Genomic DNA, 17,317 nt, shown 5'->3' with positions numbered 1-17,317 from the left:
CAGTTTACATCCATTGTGAAGGAACTATTCTAGATAAAGGCACTATCAGTAAAAACAATGGGCCACAGGAAAAGCTTATTTTCACCTGAGGAGCTTTCCTGTGGACACTTCAGCCAATATATGGGTGGTGGCTGCTGTGACTCATTGAAACATGAAATGGCAGATGACGAGATCACGTGATGCTAAACTCCATCTTGTGCCTATATTTTTCCGCAAACTGTGATGGGGATTTTGCTTGAAATGATCAAGTTCCCGCCACATGGATGAACCTATAAAAGGGGGAAGTGACATCATCACCTGGCCTCACTCCCCTTACATCTCAACATCTGGAAACACCGTAGGAACAAAGACTGAACTGGGGAAGGTGGCCCCAGACAGGGAAGAAGGTGGCCCTGCCTGTGTAGGGAAAATTGGTGGATCGTGTGTACCATCAGGGTGAGACACTGCTTAATTCAAATCATATCTAGGGTAGAGAACTTAGATTGCAATTTTGTTTATTCCTTAGGTAACCAACTTTGATCTGTATGGTATTACTTATAATGACTTAAAATCTATCTTTCTGTAGTTAATACATTTGTTTTATATTTTTTACCTAAAACAGTGTGTTTTGCTAAAAGTGCTTGGGGAATCTGCTCAGGAACAAAAACTGGTGCATGTCCTCTTCGCATTGAGGGAGGGGCAAACTGGGTAATAAACTTATACTGGTCAGGCTTTTGGAGGGCAAGAGGGTACATCTCTGGGTCCTAGGCTGTGGAGGTTGGGGCCGGCGGGGGGGAGCTGGCTGGAGCCTCTCTGTTGTTAATTCATTCGTTGCTGAGGAGAAGCATTCATGTAACTGCAGCTGGGTGTGTTGCTGCCTATGTAAATGTTTGTGTGAGTGCCGGACTGGGAGCGGTCTGCAATTTGTCACAGCCTCACAGCGTGAGAGGGGGCCAGATTGATATGCCAGAGGGCTCAGTAGTACCCCAATTCCAGGTTGCACCCCTGGGAAGCCCATCACCCCTTTATTTTGGCCAAAATCAGCCTTATAATCCCCATGTGGGGTTGACCTCAGCGAGTTTACCTCATGCTAAAACGGAAGTACCTTGTCTTTGCTATGTTTTTACCTCAGGAGAGCTCTCACAGGTAACACAAAGTATAAAAAAAAAAAGAAGTTTTTTTTTTTAAAGCAGTGAAGACAAGCCCTCTTTCAAATGCCTTAGCCACAGCTATCCTTCTCCTTGGAGATAGGGCTAAACCCTCAATTACCATTTGGAAAATTTTACTCTTTATCACAAAGGCAAATTTTTCAATAGAATGAATGTTGGATTGTAAACCAAACAACAACAAACCTCCTCAAAGGTTTGCCCCAAACCTGTGTGAAACATGTATTGCACAAATATTATTCAGGCTTCTCAGAAACAGAGCAAAACCCATCTCTCCGACAGCTAGCAAATGGAGAAAATGCAAAGGAAAGGAAATTTGTAGAAGTTGTAGATAAACTCATATCCCCTACTAGTGGGTTGGTTTAACTTACCTTGGAGAGTACACAACATATTGTATTGATTATTTACTATTAAAGAGACCAAAATAAAGGTCTTTTAAAAATTGTACTGTCAAAAGAAACAAAGAAAGAGTTCCCTCTGCAAATATGGAACAATAATAGAGGTCAGCATAAGAACATTTTTCCTGGCACCTTTAACAGGGTGAGTGATTGTATTAATTTCTTTCTTTCTTTTACCTTTTAGGAAAGACTGGACGTCTCTACCCTTATCTTCACTGATTTTGCCTTCCAGAGAGGAGAGTGTCTTGCTCACATCACTCATGGTAGCAGAAATGTTGTCAACCTTCTTCTGTAGAAAAGTCAGTTTCACCTGTTGGCTGCTAATCTGCTCTTTCATTTTTTGTGTCACTGCTTGGTGGAAGAATAGAGCAAAAAAGAAGCTTTATTAAATCACAGGGGAAAGAGGAAGTGGATTTTTTTTCTGAAAAGCATTCGCTGAAAGTAGAATGCAAAGTTTCTGAGTTACAATTCATGAGTGAGTCATCTTAATTTTTGTCATATATCACATATGAGTGACATTCAGCAGCACAGCAGTAACTAATTACTGAAGCATCCCATATCCATTATCAAGTATTTATCATTCTAGAAGAGCTCTTTGAATGGTTAACCTATCTTAATCAGCATAATCCCAGTCTTCTCCCACCTACCACCCAGTGGAGGATTCAGTGATCATTAATTCTTTGTCCCTTAATAGCACCAAGATATTTATTTTCACTGATCATTTACAAATCAATCAACACATGTTGTTTCAATGCTTCAGTCTTAAGAAGATACATCCATTTATGAGTGATAGGATCAAAAGAAGGACCCTCTGAACAGGGCGGCCAGATCCATCAAGAATGAGCACCAGAAAAATAAAGAAATAATAATACAGGATAGAACCTTTATAGTTCTGACACTAGCATTCAAAAAAGAGCTAATTGCCCAGTCTGGGAAGTTCAGTTATTAAAATATCAATCCAAATTGCCCCTCCTTGTGGTTGTGGTCTATTGAGATTAGTGGATGTCTGGTTCCCAGCTTTTAAATTAGCCAGTCGAGAAGTAAGGCCCTGATCCTGCATTATTGGGGCTCCACAATGGGTTCACGCATACGCCTGCATTGAACATCTTGCAGGAGTGGGATTTAAGATTGGGATTTTCAAGAGCCTGAGAGAGTTAAGCACTCAAAATATGAGGGAGTTGTGTGCCCAACTCCCTTAAACTCCTTTGAAAATCCCACCTAAATGACAACTTTAAATATATAGATAGATAGATACAGATTTGTTTGCATTACCCCATATTGACCAAACCATGTTTTGACTTAATAAAGCACCTTGCAATGGATCCATACAAATATTTATTAGTGGAGATCCATAGTATTAGTATTGATCTTGTGTCACTTCTCATTATGGCCTCAGTGTCTTTTTCCATGGCAGCAAATGGCAATAGTCACAAATTTGGTGGAAGTATAAAGACTACACAAAGGAAGTAGCCTGCAAAGGGGAATTTTCTTTCAACTGTGCAGTAGTGTAATGGGACAATGATTCTTCAGAATTCTAGTTAGCAGACTTGGTGTTTACACCATCTAGTTTAAAGTGCGGGTCTATGTTGAAAAGTGACTATTTACCACTGGCACTTTCTTATTTAACAGTTCTCCCTGTGGGTAATCTTAGGGTATTGTTGTCCGGGATAGGTCTACAATATGCATGAACACGAGGCTGCAGCAGCATGGGTTTTAATACAGGGTCCACAAGCCCGCACAGGCCCTGGGTTTACTCAGGTGACTAGCCTGCTCTGAAGCCTGTACTGCTGCAGCTGCACTCCTATTACTACCTGAGCTAACTAGAATAAGATAGCTTGGGTATGTCTGTGTGCTGCAATTACACCCCGATTGCAGTGTAGACGCATCTTTCATCAGCTACTGGCCTTAGTGACATTAATAAGAGATTTTGACTACTTTTCACTCCTGTTTACATTCAGCAATGGGAAAGCAAGTTGAATTCCATTTTGGCTCATGCATAATTGAGAGAACTGTTAACTATATTATATCTGCAGATTCTTTCCTCAGTTATGTTTGTTGATCCTCCCTCCTCTCTTTGTGGCCCCTTGTAGACAGTAGAATTGGATAAGCATAACAATGGTCTGCAGAGAAGGGGATTGCACAGGTATAAGAGAGAACAGAATCTGGCCTGCAGAACTGGTATAACTGGTAACGAAGCATGAGACAGGAAGATTTGAGTGTCTCGTCCCGGGATGTGTTTACAGGGCTGGCAGCCAGAAAAGACATCTTTTTACTGGTCAACTAAGCAAATCTGATCTAAAAATCATTGAGTGACAATACACATGAGATCCTAAGATACTATCTTTAGAGAGTCACTTTTCAGGGTAGACTTGCACTGTAAGAATTTAGGAGTGAAATAAAATAGTGAAGAAGTGGTGTGCATTCATTTGCCTGTTTATTTTTAAGGCTATTTTATGGTCTGCAATTGAGCTCTTCTTTGTCTTCTCACACCACCTCACCCTTGTTGGTATGAGAGCTTTCTCTTCTGTAGCTCCCACTTGAAACACCCTTCCTGTATGTCTGTCCGGCAGCCACTCCCTTTCTTCTCTTGCCTATTCCTTTTCATTTCTCTCTTACTCTTGATATTTCGGGGGAGGGAGGGCATTCTCCTGTCAGAGTAGCACAGCAGGTCTGAATTCTGACTTTCTGCTCTCCCTATGAATCTCCCCAAGGGAGAGTGGCATACTGAGAAATGAAACTTAAGGATCAGAATTTTACCTACAACAATTATTTGATTTAGCAAAGTATATCGGAATACAAGGCCAGAGGCAGAGGGGATGTAAATGGAGAGGTAAGTAATAGGGTACTTGTTACACCATGAGCTGATGCAGGCATGTGCAATTCAAACAACAACAGGAAAAAGCAACTAACAGAAAGGTGTACAAAAAGGTGTAATCTAGCTTTATATCTTACACTTTCTTTCACAGCCCGTATATTCCTTTTCTGGCACCTCACCAGGTAAGTTATATCAGTTTACTACTGCTCACACTGACTTGCCCACGTGTGGGTAACAGCACCATTTAGAGAGGAACAAATAGTTTGCTGTACATAATTTATCTGGCAAATGGAGTCTTGCATTCTTCTTGGGAATAAATATATCACAAGCAAACAATTTCTTCAAACATATTCTTCCTTCAAAATATTCAGCATATTTATTTTGTGATTTTTTAAAAAACATCATGCACTGATCTTGAGTAGTTCTCTGTGAGTATCCGATATATAAACTGTTGGCTAATTGGAGTGGTCTGATAAGTCACATTTTATTGGATGTATTTGTAATTCACCCACTGGCATGAGTAAAATTTGGTTTCCTTGACTATTTGTACAGTGTGGCAAGGCACCTCCTTTGTCTCGCCCGACTTTGCACTTCCCCCTCTGACAGTGGCATAGCCTGCTTTAAATTAGCCCCCCTCTAGTCAGTGTTAGTCTTCCCCCTCTGTATTCTCTTATTAATATTTTCAAGGTAGGCCGTATCAAGACAGGCCCAAGGAGCGTTCCTCCAGCAAACAAAAAGAAATCGTTTTACAAACACAAAACAAAAGGGGAACACCTTTCCTGGGGGGGTTGTTGTCCTGCTGTTGGCTGCAGGGTGTCAATCCTTCTCCTCAACAGCCATTCAGCTTTGGGGGGTTCCCACCTTCGGGAGGATTGCAGCTGCTCACCTTAGAGAAGCCTGCCTCTCTACCACCACTAGCCCCAGAGAAGCTCCTCTCTCCTTCCCCTGGCTAACCAGAGGAGGGGGCTTTTAAAGGTCTCAGACAGCCTAATTGGACTCAGGTGTCCCTCACTGACCTGAGGAAACCCTTCTCAGCTGATAGGAAAAAGGGCCTTTATCATTCTAGGCCAAGGTTAACATACCTGCCTTCCCTCACGCTCTTGCAGCTGCCCAGCCTGACTTTGTCACCACAGGCAATTATGGAATTCATTGTCTGGAACATTTGTGCTCATAAAACTCCAACATAAAATAGTCGTGGAAAATGAATACAAAAGGGAAGTGAGCCTGGCCAAAGCATATGCATTCAATACTGTAAAAGAATACAATATGTGAGGGGGTCTTTTTTAAGGTATCTAGCTTTATCAATGTTTAGGTCCTCTCTGACTTTAGCTTACTGATTGTATAAAATTACTCATGTTACTGACTAGGGTCTGACTTGGCTAGGCTCTGCCTACATGTGCATAACAAAGAGCCAGCCCCTGCCCCAACATCCTCACAATCTAACTATGAAATGGTAGACAACAGGTGGTTGCAACTAAGAGAAGGGAAGAACAGAGTAACAGAGAGACAATTATGATTAGCACAATAAGCTGGGGTCAATATCACACTCTATTCAGAACAGACCTGTAAAGTATTATTGTATAGCTTGCTTGTGATTCCATTTGGGAAGATGACAATCAAGTGACACCAAACTCCTCTCGTCAAATGTTGAGCACTCTGGCGGAAATGCTACTGAACTGGTTTAGAATAAACATATCAGTCTGATAAGAACATATGCAACAGAGAGCGCTAAATCCTCAGCTGGTGTAAATCAGCATAACTCCCCTTTCTTCTGCAATGCAGTGCTAAGCTTTGCTGCCTGTGGATCTGGCCTAGATATGTATATTTTTAATAGAGGCATTGTGGCCAGTGCCACAGTGGGTTTTGTTTTTATTTTGGAGACTGAATCTTTTAGTTGCACGCTCTTAGACACTGATCCAGAAGATTCAGTTCCCTCCCCCCTCTCAAAGTAGCACCACCAGTGGAACAGAGCTGTAAGAGAATCTGATGCTTCATCTCACAGCTTTTGGTAGCTGGGGATGTCTTTTGTAGTAGCTTTAATAAATAGTGTTGACAATGATTGTGTTAGAGATGACAGTAATTACAACTGCTGACCTGGGTCATTGGGGTCCTGCTGGTTTCCCCGTGTCTCCGCATTGATAGCTGTGTTGCTCTCAGCTTGGTTGCTATGTATAAGCAATTGATGTTGTTGGTCTAAAAGAGGGGGGGAAAGAAAGGAGGTAAGCAAAACATTCAGCATGACTACTTTATCCCGTACTCAGCAATATTGGTACTGCTCTTCATTTCTCCATTCTATCTCTCCCAAAACCTAATTGCCTGTGGTGATTCCTGAGTTAGCAATTTAGCCCATCTGTAACACATGTGGACCATTGGTGAAGACAGTGACTGGATTTAATTCTGACCAGAGAAGATGTCTCACAGATGTTGCAATTCATTGTGATTTGTAGAAGTTGGTGCCAATACAAGATTAAACCTCCCCTATAATTAGGAACATTCAGAAATCTGGATTAAATTTAGAGTAGAGGCTTTAAAACAGATATAAAACAAAACTAATTTATAAAAATATCTTATGTCTTTGCCTGATGGCTAGCTAAAGAAATTTTCAGCTGGTGTCTAACAAAGAATAGAGAATGGCTTTTTGCTTATTGAAAATCAAACATTTTAAAAAAACAGAACTGTACAAACAATACATTTTGTGAGCATCAAACTAAGTACAGAAAGGTAATAAAAGTCACCTTAATTGACTATTGAAAGCAGCATAATCTAGTGATAGGGATTCGGTACTCACATCTGACTTGCTCTGTGACCTTCATGTGGCTTCTCTGTGCCTCAGTTTCCCTAGATATGATTGGGGGTTATCTGTGCTTTACCACTTCAAGTATTTTGAGAGCAGCAGATAAAAAGTGCCACATAAATGACAGGCATTATAATGGATAAGTGAACAACAGAGCTAATTGGATACACTTTTACCAAGAGTTAAGCTACAATAGAAATAAGAGATGTGCCTGGGCTGCAAAGTAAAGATTCATGTTTGGATCTGAACTTTCCCTAAACTGCAGGAGGAGAGGAGGGAGATTTGAGATGAGGGCTTTCCTGTGCTGCACCTCCTCTCTAAATGGAAAGAACTTTTTTGTGTGAAGAGAATGGCAATATTAAAGTATTGCAGGGCATTTTTCTATAAATCAACCACAACATTTAATAAAATAACAACTCCCTAATATATTTAAAGAGGAGATTTTCTAAAAGCAGGAAAACAGCTGTGGAATCATGTATTTTAACCACAGTTGCTGTTATACTAGTTTCCTTAGAACAAGCAGTATTTATGGTAGGATTTTCAAATGTGAGGGGAGCTCAAATCTTCAAGTGAATGTAAACTAAAACAGAAACTTTCTTAAGATTAAGAAAAGATTCAGATAAGTAGTTCCCTCAGCCCTCCCTCCCTTTTTTCCCTTCTCTTTGTATCAGTATATCTGTTGGGCTGGCTGCTTTCTTTAGATCTCAGGGGTTATGAGACTTCTTGAGGGCCACAGGGTGAGTAAGAGAAACCTGAGAAGCAGGGGCCCTTGGCAGCAGGAAGTCTAATAATGAGGGGTCACAGCAGTGCAAGATACCTGCAACTCTCTCTCTGGCAGGGGGTCCTATCACCAATGGAAATTCAAAGTGTGAAGCACTACTGGGGAGGAGGAGAAAGATCATGGAATGGGCTGATTCAGCACATTCCCTGGGCAACCTTTGCTGATACAATTTCCTAATGACCCCAACTGTCATTTAAAGCTCATCTCTCCCTCTAGAACCCCTGATGCAGCTTGCCAAAGCAAACACTCTCTAATCTCCTCAGGAGTGAACCCAAACTGAATAGGGATGAATCTAGCCCATTTCATTCAGGGGCTCATCTGACTCAGGCAAGACATGGAGATTGCTGTAGATGAGGGTAGTATTTGTCCAGAATTCAAAGGAATATTTAGACTAGAGATCTCTACACCTTGGAATAGCATTCAAACTCCTTGGGCTCAGGGAGGAAGAGCTGAGAGTCAGGCTAAAGGGAAAGTGAGGACAGGGAAAGGGAGAAAGATCTGTTTGGAGTGAGAGAAGAAAGGCAGAGGCAAGATGGAAAAGAGCAGGGACGGAGACCTGAAAAGGTTCAGATAAATTCAAATATCCAAATTTTGTAGGAATTGTCTGAACCTTTTGAAGCTTGCGCATTATTCGTATAATAATCAATACATACTTTGCACTTCATAACAAGGTGTCCCTTATGGACCTTCATGGAGATGCAGAGCTATCCTGGTGACTCTCTCTGGCAACCAGACCAGATGGGTCCTATAAGTTCCAAACTTAGAATATTGAGGGATTTGAGTGTGTCTGTAATGTAAAGAGAACTAGTGGCAGGGACAGTGAGGTTCTGCAAGGAAAAACTCAAAACTGCCACCCAGAGGAGGAACCTTAGGCCGAAGTTGATATTGATTGGTATTTAAATGAACAATAAAGGCAAATCCAAGAAAGGTTGTAAGTTTGGAAAACATCCATTATCTATATTGGGAGCTGGGTGGGAACTCCATCCATTTATGCACGTTTGTGGCACGTTTCACATGAGGATCTCAAAGCATTTTACACAAGTAGGCAAATTGTATTATTCTCATTTTACAGGAGGGGAAACAAAGTCTCATAAAAGATATTGTCTTGCCTGTGCCAAACAGGGAGCCACTGGCAGAGTCAAGAATAGAACCAAGGTTTCCTGCCTCCCAGGCCTCTGCTCTAACCACTAGACAATGTTGCCTCTCTTATGCCTGTCTTAATATTGACATCAATAGGACGGTTTGCAGTGTAAAGTACTACTTACCCTGAGTAGGGGTGGCTAAAATAGACGCTACACATTTACTAAGTGTGCAAAATATTTCATAAATAACTTGGGTCTAGTTGGAAGGTTATGGACAGGAGCAAGAGTGATAATTTGGTTGACAGAATTTCTGACCCCAAATACAGGATAAGTAGAAAAGGATAGGTTTAGGGAGACTATTTTCAGGTAAAGAACTGAAATCTAGTTTGGTCCTAACCTGACTCTCCAAGGTAACAGAATGGAATGAAATATATATATAAATTTCCCTACATTCCATCAGCCTCATAACAATATTTATGGTAATCAATCAATGACATTTAAGGAAGATAGAAGGAGCTGTATTATGGGGTAAGTGAATATGGGAAATAACAATTAGCTACGGAACAGGTGCTCATGACATCAAATTATCACCTGGACTGTTCCATGGAACCCAATGGAACTGCAATCATGCCGGGTAAGAAACCGAAAGGTCTGTTTACGATTTCAATAGCTGCTGTTATCTTCTTCTGACCATGGTTGTTGACAGCAGTTAAACTCTTACATTCATCCCAATTCATTCTATAGTATTTATCAGGTGGGGATGAGATAATATGATCTTTGACTGTGGAGTGAGTTACTCGCCTGTGATAAAGGACCAGCTGATGGACATCCTTTTATTCTTTCATTTACCAATCTCTCTGTCTTCCCAAATGTATTCACCAGCACCCTTACGGCTAAAGACACCAGATTTTTCAATCAATCTTATCTTTCATCTCCCCACACATCGAATCAAGCAGCTTGTTCACTGCTTCAGACAACTGGTACATTCCTGATCCTTATAGTGCTTTCTATTCACTTTTATAGTTTCAGGGACTTATATTTCTCCTTGCACGTTTATTTCACTAATGTTGTAAACTGTCTAGTTAATTGAATGCCTGTGAGAACGGGAGCATAGGAATTGCCATACTGCATCAGACTAGTCCAATATTCTGCCTCCTACTGTAGCCAGGACAAACTGCTTCTGGGTTTTCTTGTACTTTCCTCCGAGTGACCAGTTATGGAATAACCTGCCCATATGGGAAAGGTACATGATGGACAGCTTTAGAAATTAGGGTCCTTTATCGACAAAACAGGTTCAGAACAGTCAGCAGCACCGTGACTTGTCTCACCACATCCCGCTAACTCGTCTCAGTCCCGTTCTGAAGGAACCATCTGGAGGGATAAGATGGGAGTTGAATCCCTATGCTTATCTATTCATTGGACACAAGGATGTCCTAACAAGGATGAAAATAGTGCCAGTTGTAATTTGAGCCCCGGACTGAGATAATTACATTTGTTTCCCTTAGGCCAGCAAACAGTCACCGAATGGCAAAAACTTTTGCTTTCTACCCACATCTTTTGCTTCCCATGTAATTGGGAGAATTGGCCACAAGTCTAAGGCTCGATTTCTCAGCCAGTCTGGCCTTTAATTTTGTGCACAGGAAGTGTACAGGCCTAAATGAAGAAATTGCACATATGGAATTTGAGGCTGCCTTTTAAAAGTTTCCCCACAATGTTAAATTTAGGCCAAGATTTTCAAAAACACAAGACTGAAGTTAGGTTCTTAAATCCACTCTTAGGCATAATAAAGAAAACAACCGGCCGTTATTTAAAAGTGCTGAGCAACCAGCAGCAGCTGCTGGGCACTCAGCACTTCTGAAAAATTAGGTCACTTATTCAGGAGCCCAACATCAGACTCCTGTCTTTGAAAATCTTGGGCTAGATATGTAATATATTGCTGCACGTATTTTTAAACACATATATGCATGAAATGATTTTCAGGAAGTATTAAAATATGGAGATTAGATCATCTTTTTCTCTGAATATATTTGTGATGCAGCAGGAGCAGCTAAAGGAGAATCACTATGGGGAGTTTCTGAGTTTCATTACAAGAATCCTCCCCATCCCTATTATAATCCTTCTGAGAGTTCTGTGCTTAAATTTGAATTGCTGCCCATCGTGTCTTTTACACTCCGCTTTGGCTTCCTTGTTTCTGTTCAGAACATTTTAGAGCCATCTGCTGGAAAAAGTGTATTATTGCAGACATATTTAGAGTTAACAATACAGACTAACACGGCTGTTACTCTGAAACCTGTACTCTCTCTGCAATTCTGAGAATATTGTGTGCCCTAAGCTGCAGCCAGCATAGATGAAATCATTCGGGGGAAAGCGGGAGGGAATTGAATCCATGCACTTAAAATCAACTTACATTGCAATGCTGCATTTGGATGCAACCTGACCTACATTTACGAGGGTGCAGTTTGTCCTTTCCAGAAATGATTTGTGGTGCATAATGCACTGTATGTAAGCAGACCTGAGCAAAAATCAGAACTTTTATCCTGTGAGGAAATTCCAATATTTCAACATTTGTTTTCATCTCATTTTGGGACGAAAAGGTGATCATTTTATTTTATTTATTTGAGGAACAAAATGTTACAAAACATTTTGATTTGGAGGTGGTGAAACATTTTGTTTTGGCATTCTTGACAAAAAACAACAACATTTCAATATTCCCATATCAAAACATTTTGTTTTAAACTGACCTAAAACATTTCATTTCAAGTCAATTCAGCATTAAACTACGTTTTCCTACGGTGCTACATTGCTTCATGAGAGTTATAATTCAGAAACCTTATGACCTTGTTCATTCTTTCTTATGGGTCAGGCTCCCTGACTGGACTACATCTCCCATGATGCACTCATAGTCACGGGACTCCCATAAATGCATCATGCAGCCACAGTTCTACTGTGTAGAGAGGGCAAGGTCAGGAGAGGCCACATCCACCGCTCAGCTCTGTGTGAGACAGAATAATGCATACATAGTCGTTCTCTCTGCAGCAGTGTGAAAGGGAGGCCTGGGCACATGGCCATTGGCTCACCACTCTGCAAATTCACTGGCTGAAAGCCCTGTGTGGGAGGTGGGTGTCAGTGGCTTTGGAGTGGTTGGGCAGGATTCTGGAGAGAGAAAAGAGAAATACTTTGTCCTTACATAACACTTTTCATCCGAGGCTGGCCCTTCAGGTGCTTTACAAGCATGCATTAATTAAGCTTCTCTATGCCCTTGTGAGATGTCTCATCCCATTTTTCTACATGGGCAAACTGAGATGTGGAATGGTTAAGTGACTTTCCCAGGTCACAGAGCAAGTTAGTGGAAGATTTGGGAGTGGAAACTAGGAGTTTGACTGTCGATCACCAGCTGTAACCCAGCACAACTCCCCTTTCTATTTTTCTACACTAATATATAACGAATTGGGGTATAAACCTCATTTCCCATATTTCCTTGATGCTGGACCAGTTACTTTGATTGTACTTTTCCTCCTTCTTAAGCCTTCATTTTTGTAATCTGTTTTTGTTAACGTTTTGTATTTTTTTTAAAATGTCAACTCTGAAAATGTCAAACAGGGGCTTTGGATATAAATCATGGTGGCTGATCGTGCCACATTAGAGCCTGACCCAACGCTCACTAGCTTTCAATGCTGTAAGAGAGATTCTCCCGACTGCTGGGGTCCCAGCTCTTCAATATTTCCCTCTCCTAGATGGGAATGGCTGTGGCTTCTCTACATTCCTCTACATTAATTTTTAATCACAGCCTCTATTCTACCACTGTTGATTGAATTCCCCACCACATCTAATAGCCTTTCTTGTAATATTCATTCATTTAAAATATGTATGCTAATGCCATATCTTATTTTTCAAGGGCAGTTTGTTTAAGGCCAGGAGCAAAGTAGTAGCAGTTATACAGATGTTAAATGACAGCACATTGCCATATGTTTGATCACCAGGGCAATGGTAAACGCTACATGCTTTGTATAAAAAAGGCACAGTTGTACATAGGCCATGTATAATATCTGGTGTGGCTTTTTGTAAAAGTCAGTCAGCAGGTCCAATCCCGCTACCACTGAAATCAGTAACAATTTTTCTATTGACTTCAGTGGTAAAACGGATCGGGCACATTATCTTATCTACTGGCTGAAATATATGCCAAGTGGCTGAATCTCAAAAGGCAAAGGGGTCAGCCTACTATAGGTCGATTAATTTTACAGTAGGTACTCAGTGAAAGACCTTGATTTAATATCCCCAAGACTGCAATTCTGTACGCCCTCTCTGCCCCCCAGAAAGGTCAGACAGAAGTAGTGAAGCATTTAATACAGATTCCAGGTTGCCGTACAATAGAATCAGAATCAAGAGTTCGTGAGTTTTATTTATTAAGGGAAGAGCTGGGGGAGGTAATTTCTCTCTCCCTCTCTCTCTCTGAATAATGTGGCATGAACAGTAAAAATTGAAAGCAGGGACAGTAAATAAATGCTGCCAATCTGCACTTTTCTGATTTTAATGGATTTCATTCTGTTAGGAAAAGATCTGAACTAGACTGATTTTCATCTGGGGCTTTTGCTCTTGAATCAGATTGCCTTTTCTCTCTTTAAACTGAACTGGATTCAAATCAGTACAACTCTGACACACCTTTGGGTTGACACTTTTCTCCACTGTACCCAGGGCAGCACTTCCACTCCAGTGATGTCACAATTTTATGTTTGATTCTGTAGGCTTGGCGGGTCATCGTCTGGGATCTGGAGATCAAGAAGAGTTTGGAAATTAAATGTTACGAGTCTGTCTCAGAAGATTGAATATGATGTTGGAAGATAAATCTGTAATCAGCACATTATACTGCACATTTCACCTATGAATATTTTTTACAACTACTTTGGAATGAAAGGAATTAAAAAAATCCCAACAACAAAAACCAAAAAAACCTTTGTATATTTTCAATACTAATGACTGATTCTGGGTGCCCAACTTCAGACATCTTAAAGGGGCCTGATTTTCAGATGAGGGTTAACTCAATGCTTTCTTAAAAAAAAATCAGGCCTCTTTATGGTATCTGAGATTGGGCACATAAACATTCAGGAATCCAAAATATCTAGTTACTTTGGAAGGCCTGGGCCATAGTGTATGCTCTGCTGTTTATAGCAAGATAAATTCTGAAGGGTGAAATCCTGGCCTCACTGAAGTCAGTGGGAGTTTTGCTATTGACTTCAACCAGATCGGGATTTCACCCGAAGTCTTTATTTAGTCCTTGTTCATGCAAATCTCCTATGATAGAGAAAGAGAGAGTATAAATTGGGTAAGAACTTCAGAATTAGGTCCGGTGTTACCGTGAAGCAGACTTTGTACTGATGGTAACATTTCTCTCCGAAATTCATAAAGAAGCGCTCTCTCTCTTTCTCTCTCTCTCACACACACATAGTGAAAACCACCACTAAAAGCTTAAGCCTTCTCTCCTGTTCAGAAAAAGGTTTCATGAGGGCATTTCTGTCCATTCTGTCCATACTGATGTAATTACATCACAGTAAAGAGCTGGTGTTTGCACGGTCCCTCCTCCTGCACGCAAAAGCCAGCAGCTGTTGTGCACGAGGGAAGAGTGCAAATTGAGTAAGGACTCATCTTTAAGAGGTAAAATTATGCATAGTCCTAAAAGATGGGCATGACTATGAATAATCAACAACGTAAATATATGGAGTTTGGAATATTAATTCTGGTTCCAAATATTCATAGCCATCCACTCCCTCTGCTCGGATTCCCAGGATCCTCGTTAGATTTCCTTAGCCACATACGGCTATCTCTCAGGCTCCAGTGATCACCTTGCAACTTGGCTTCTAGATGCCTTCTGCTTTCCTGTATACCCTAAAACATCTTTCTCTTCCCGCAATGTGAAACTATGGGGCAGGATGTTGGTAACAGTAGAACGGCTGAGAGTCTATTCTGCTCCCCACCGGTGCTCCATCCAGATCTCACGTTCTTAGTGCCTTCCCCTCAATGGAGTTTCTCAGAGTTTATTTTCCAACAGAGATTGTACAAGATTTGAATAGGGAGGTGAACTTTGGTCTCTCAAGGAATTGACTTAAGGTGGAAAACCTTGTGGAGCGGGACAGAGATGGAAGCTTGGTGAAGAACTGGGGGAGGATGGGAAGAGAGAACCCAAGAGCCAATCTGAAAGTCAAATGAAGGTAGATATAGCTGTTTAACTGTGCTGCCTCCGTGTGAGGTGTACTGCACCTTTATAATTAAGAACTTTGCCTGAGTGCAGAGAAAGTAGCCATTTTGTTCTCAGAGTTGCTTGGCCCATCGGAGAGACAGCATACACATGCCACACTCGCTCTTGGGCATTTGGTCTTTCTTGTTTTTTCCCCCCTTAATTTCATACAAGAATCAGTCTAGACTGGAAGCTAGTGTGTGTGTTTATGTATATTTATATGTGTATATATAAAATCTCCTCTGCCCCTTTTAACATTCTAAATATAAACGCCAAACAGAAGCAGTGATAAAAAATGCTACTGGCTACTAGACACTGTTCCCAGTGAGAGGGCTAAAGTTACAAAGTTTGGGAGCTCTGAAGATAGCTGCCACAGAATTCTCAGTCCTTTTATAGCAGCACAATCCCAATCTAAAGGACTGCTGGAAGAAGGCAAACTCGAAGACTAAATCCACCAGGTTTGTGTCAGAAAACATCCTCCCAGTGAACTCTAAAATGCTATTTTGTTTTACTCTACAGTTAATCTCAACACCATCTCACAAGGGATAGTCTTATATCATCTACTTTTCTGCTGCTGCCAGAAGCTCTCCCTTTGTCCTACAAATGGCTGAGCTCTGACTAGTAGAGTAAGACTGTATACAATACTTACTTACACAACCAGCCGAAAGAGTTTATTTTCCACAAAAAGAAAAGAAGTACTTGTGGCACCTTAGAGACTAACCAATTTATTTGAGCATGAGCTTTCGTGAGCTACAGGTGCCACAAGTACTCCTTTTCTTTTTGCGAATACAGACTAACACAGCTGTTACTCTGAAACCTTTTCCTACAAAGGCATCCTGAAATTTTTGAATTAATAATCATTAAAAAACCCTTAAAAGAGACAATGTTACAACTGCAAGATTCATCACATGCACAGTGTATTAGTAACACATGTTATGGCCTTCCCCAGAGCCACTTTAAGCATTCCCAAAATGCGGAGCGTAATTTACCTGCTACTGATAGGCAGTAGCAAAGGCACAGGCAGACTCCAGCACGTGATGTTTATACAGTACAAGAGAATGGTATAGTCTAGTGGTCAGAGCCACAGACCGAGAGCCAATAAGTCCTAACTTCTGGATTAGAACAACTCAGACACACTTAGGGGATGTCTCCCTTTGCATACCCCAAGTAGCAGCGGAGGTGTAATAGGGAAACCACCAAAGCACACACCAGACCAAATTCAGAAGGACTCTGGCAATAAAACTTTTTAAGAACAGGCCATTAGCCTGGGTTGGAGGTTATCACAGACAAGGAAAGAAGGAGCTGAAGGCGAGATGAAGGACAGCAGTGTCCAACTTCAGTCTACTCCTAACCTAAACTTGAATCCTGTCCTCTGTACACAATCCTGCCACCAAGTGGAAAATGCATGAAAAAGTCCAGGCCAAACTGAGGGGCTGGAAGATAAAGCTCGTCCGAAATAAAAAAAAAAATCAAATTGTGAAAATTTTCACTAAAACAAAGGACAAATGTTTCGCAAACTTTTTTTGCAAAAATGTCATCCCATCCCCCCAACCCTGCCCGAGCTCTGCTAGCAGGTCGTTGAAAACTAACGTTTGTAGAATCCAGTGAGGCAATCCAACCACAGCCCCATCAGCGGGAATAAACAATGTGAGTATGCTTAGCACAGTGAGTGGGTCCTAATCAGTAAACTACCCCCAGGGCTCAGTCTTCAGCCAACTCCAGTTGCAACAGCTGTGACTGAGATGGTTTTTTGAATTCTCTCTTTCACAGACCGTTTCAGAACTTAAAGGTGCAATGACAACACAACCATCATGGTTCTTAAATGGCCATATGCCTCACAAACAATCAACTCCCCGCCCCCACCCTTGTGTAAGACAGTGAAACTTCTGCGGCCTTCAGTAGGAGTTATAATTGCTCACTTCAGATTTGAATTTGATCCCTACAGAACAGGTGTTAAGTTACACAAATTTTGCACATCCACCAAATACCAACTCCGTTCCGGTAGCACCGCTTTGCTAAACCTACATGCACCCGTTTCCTGGCAATATTACAGCTCAGTCTGGCCCACTGCCT

At 41.2% G+C, this 17,317-nt stretch overlaps 1 protein-coding gene across 2 annotated transcripts in view; it reads right to left on the bottom strand.

Moving 5' to 3' along the window:
- The window catches only part of MMRN1 (multimerin 1), a 65,748-nt gene that overhangs the window by 26,967 nt on the left and 21,464 nt on the right, over window positions 1–17,317 (bottom strand). Inside the window, exons 4-6 of one of the 2 annotated variants that reach the window (XM_007052740.4) lie at window positions 13,675–13,781; window positions 6,453–6,551; window positions 1,721–1,894 (exon numbers count right to left, since the gene is read on the bottom strand). In XM_007052740.4, the coding sequence (XP_007052802.3) occupies window positions 1,721–1,894; window positions 6,453–6,551; window positions 13,675–13,781 (380 nt within the window). The remainder of the gene's footprint in view (window positions 1–1,720; window positions 1,895–6,452; window positions 6,552–13,674; window positions 13,782–17,317) is intronic. The other variant, XM_027831865.3, reaches the window with a different exon arrangement.

This window comes from Chelonia mydas, chromosome 4, assembly GCF_015237465.2.
Source record: "Chelonia mydas isolate rCheMyd1 chromosome 4, rCheMyd1.pri.v2, whole genome shotgun sequence".
NCBI lineage: Eukaryota > Metazoa > Chordata > Testudines > Cheloniidae > Chelonia > Chelonia mydas.
This window is presented reverse-complemented; position numbering and strand designations above follow the sequence as displayed.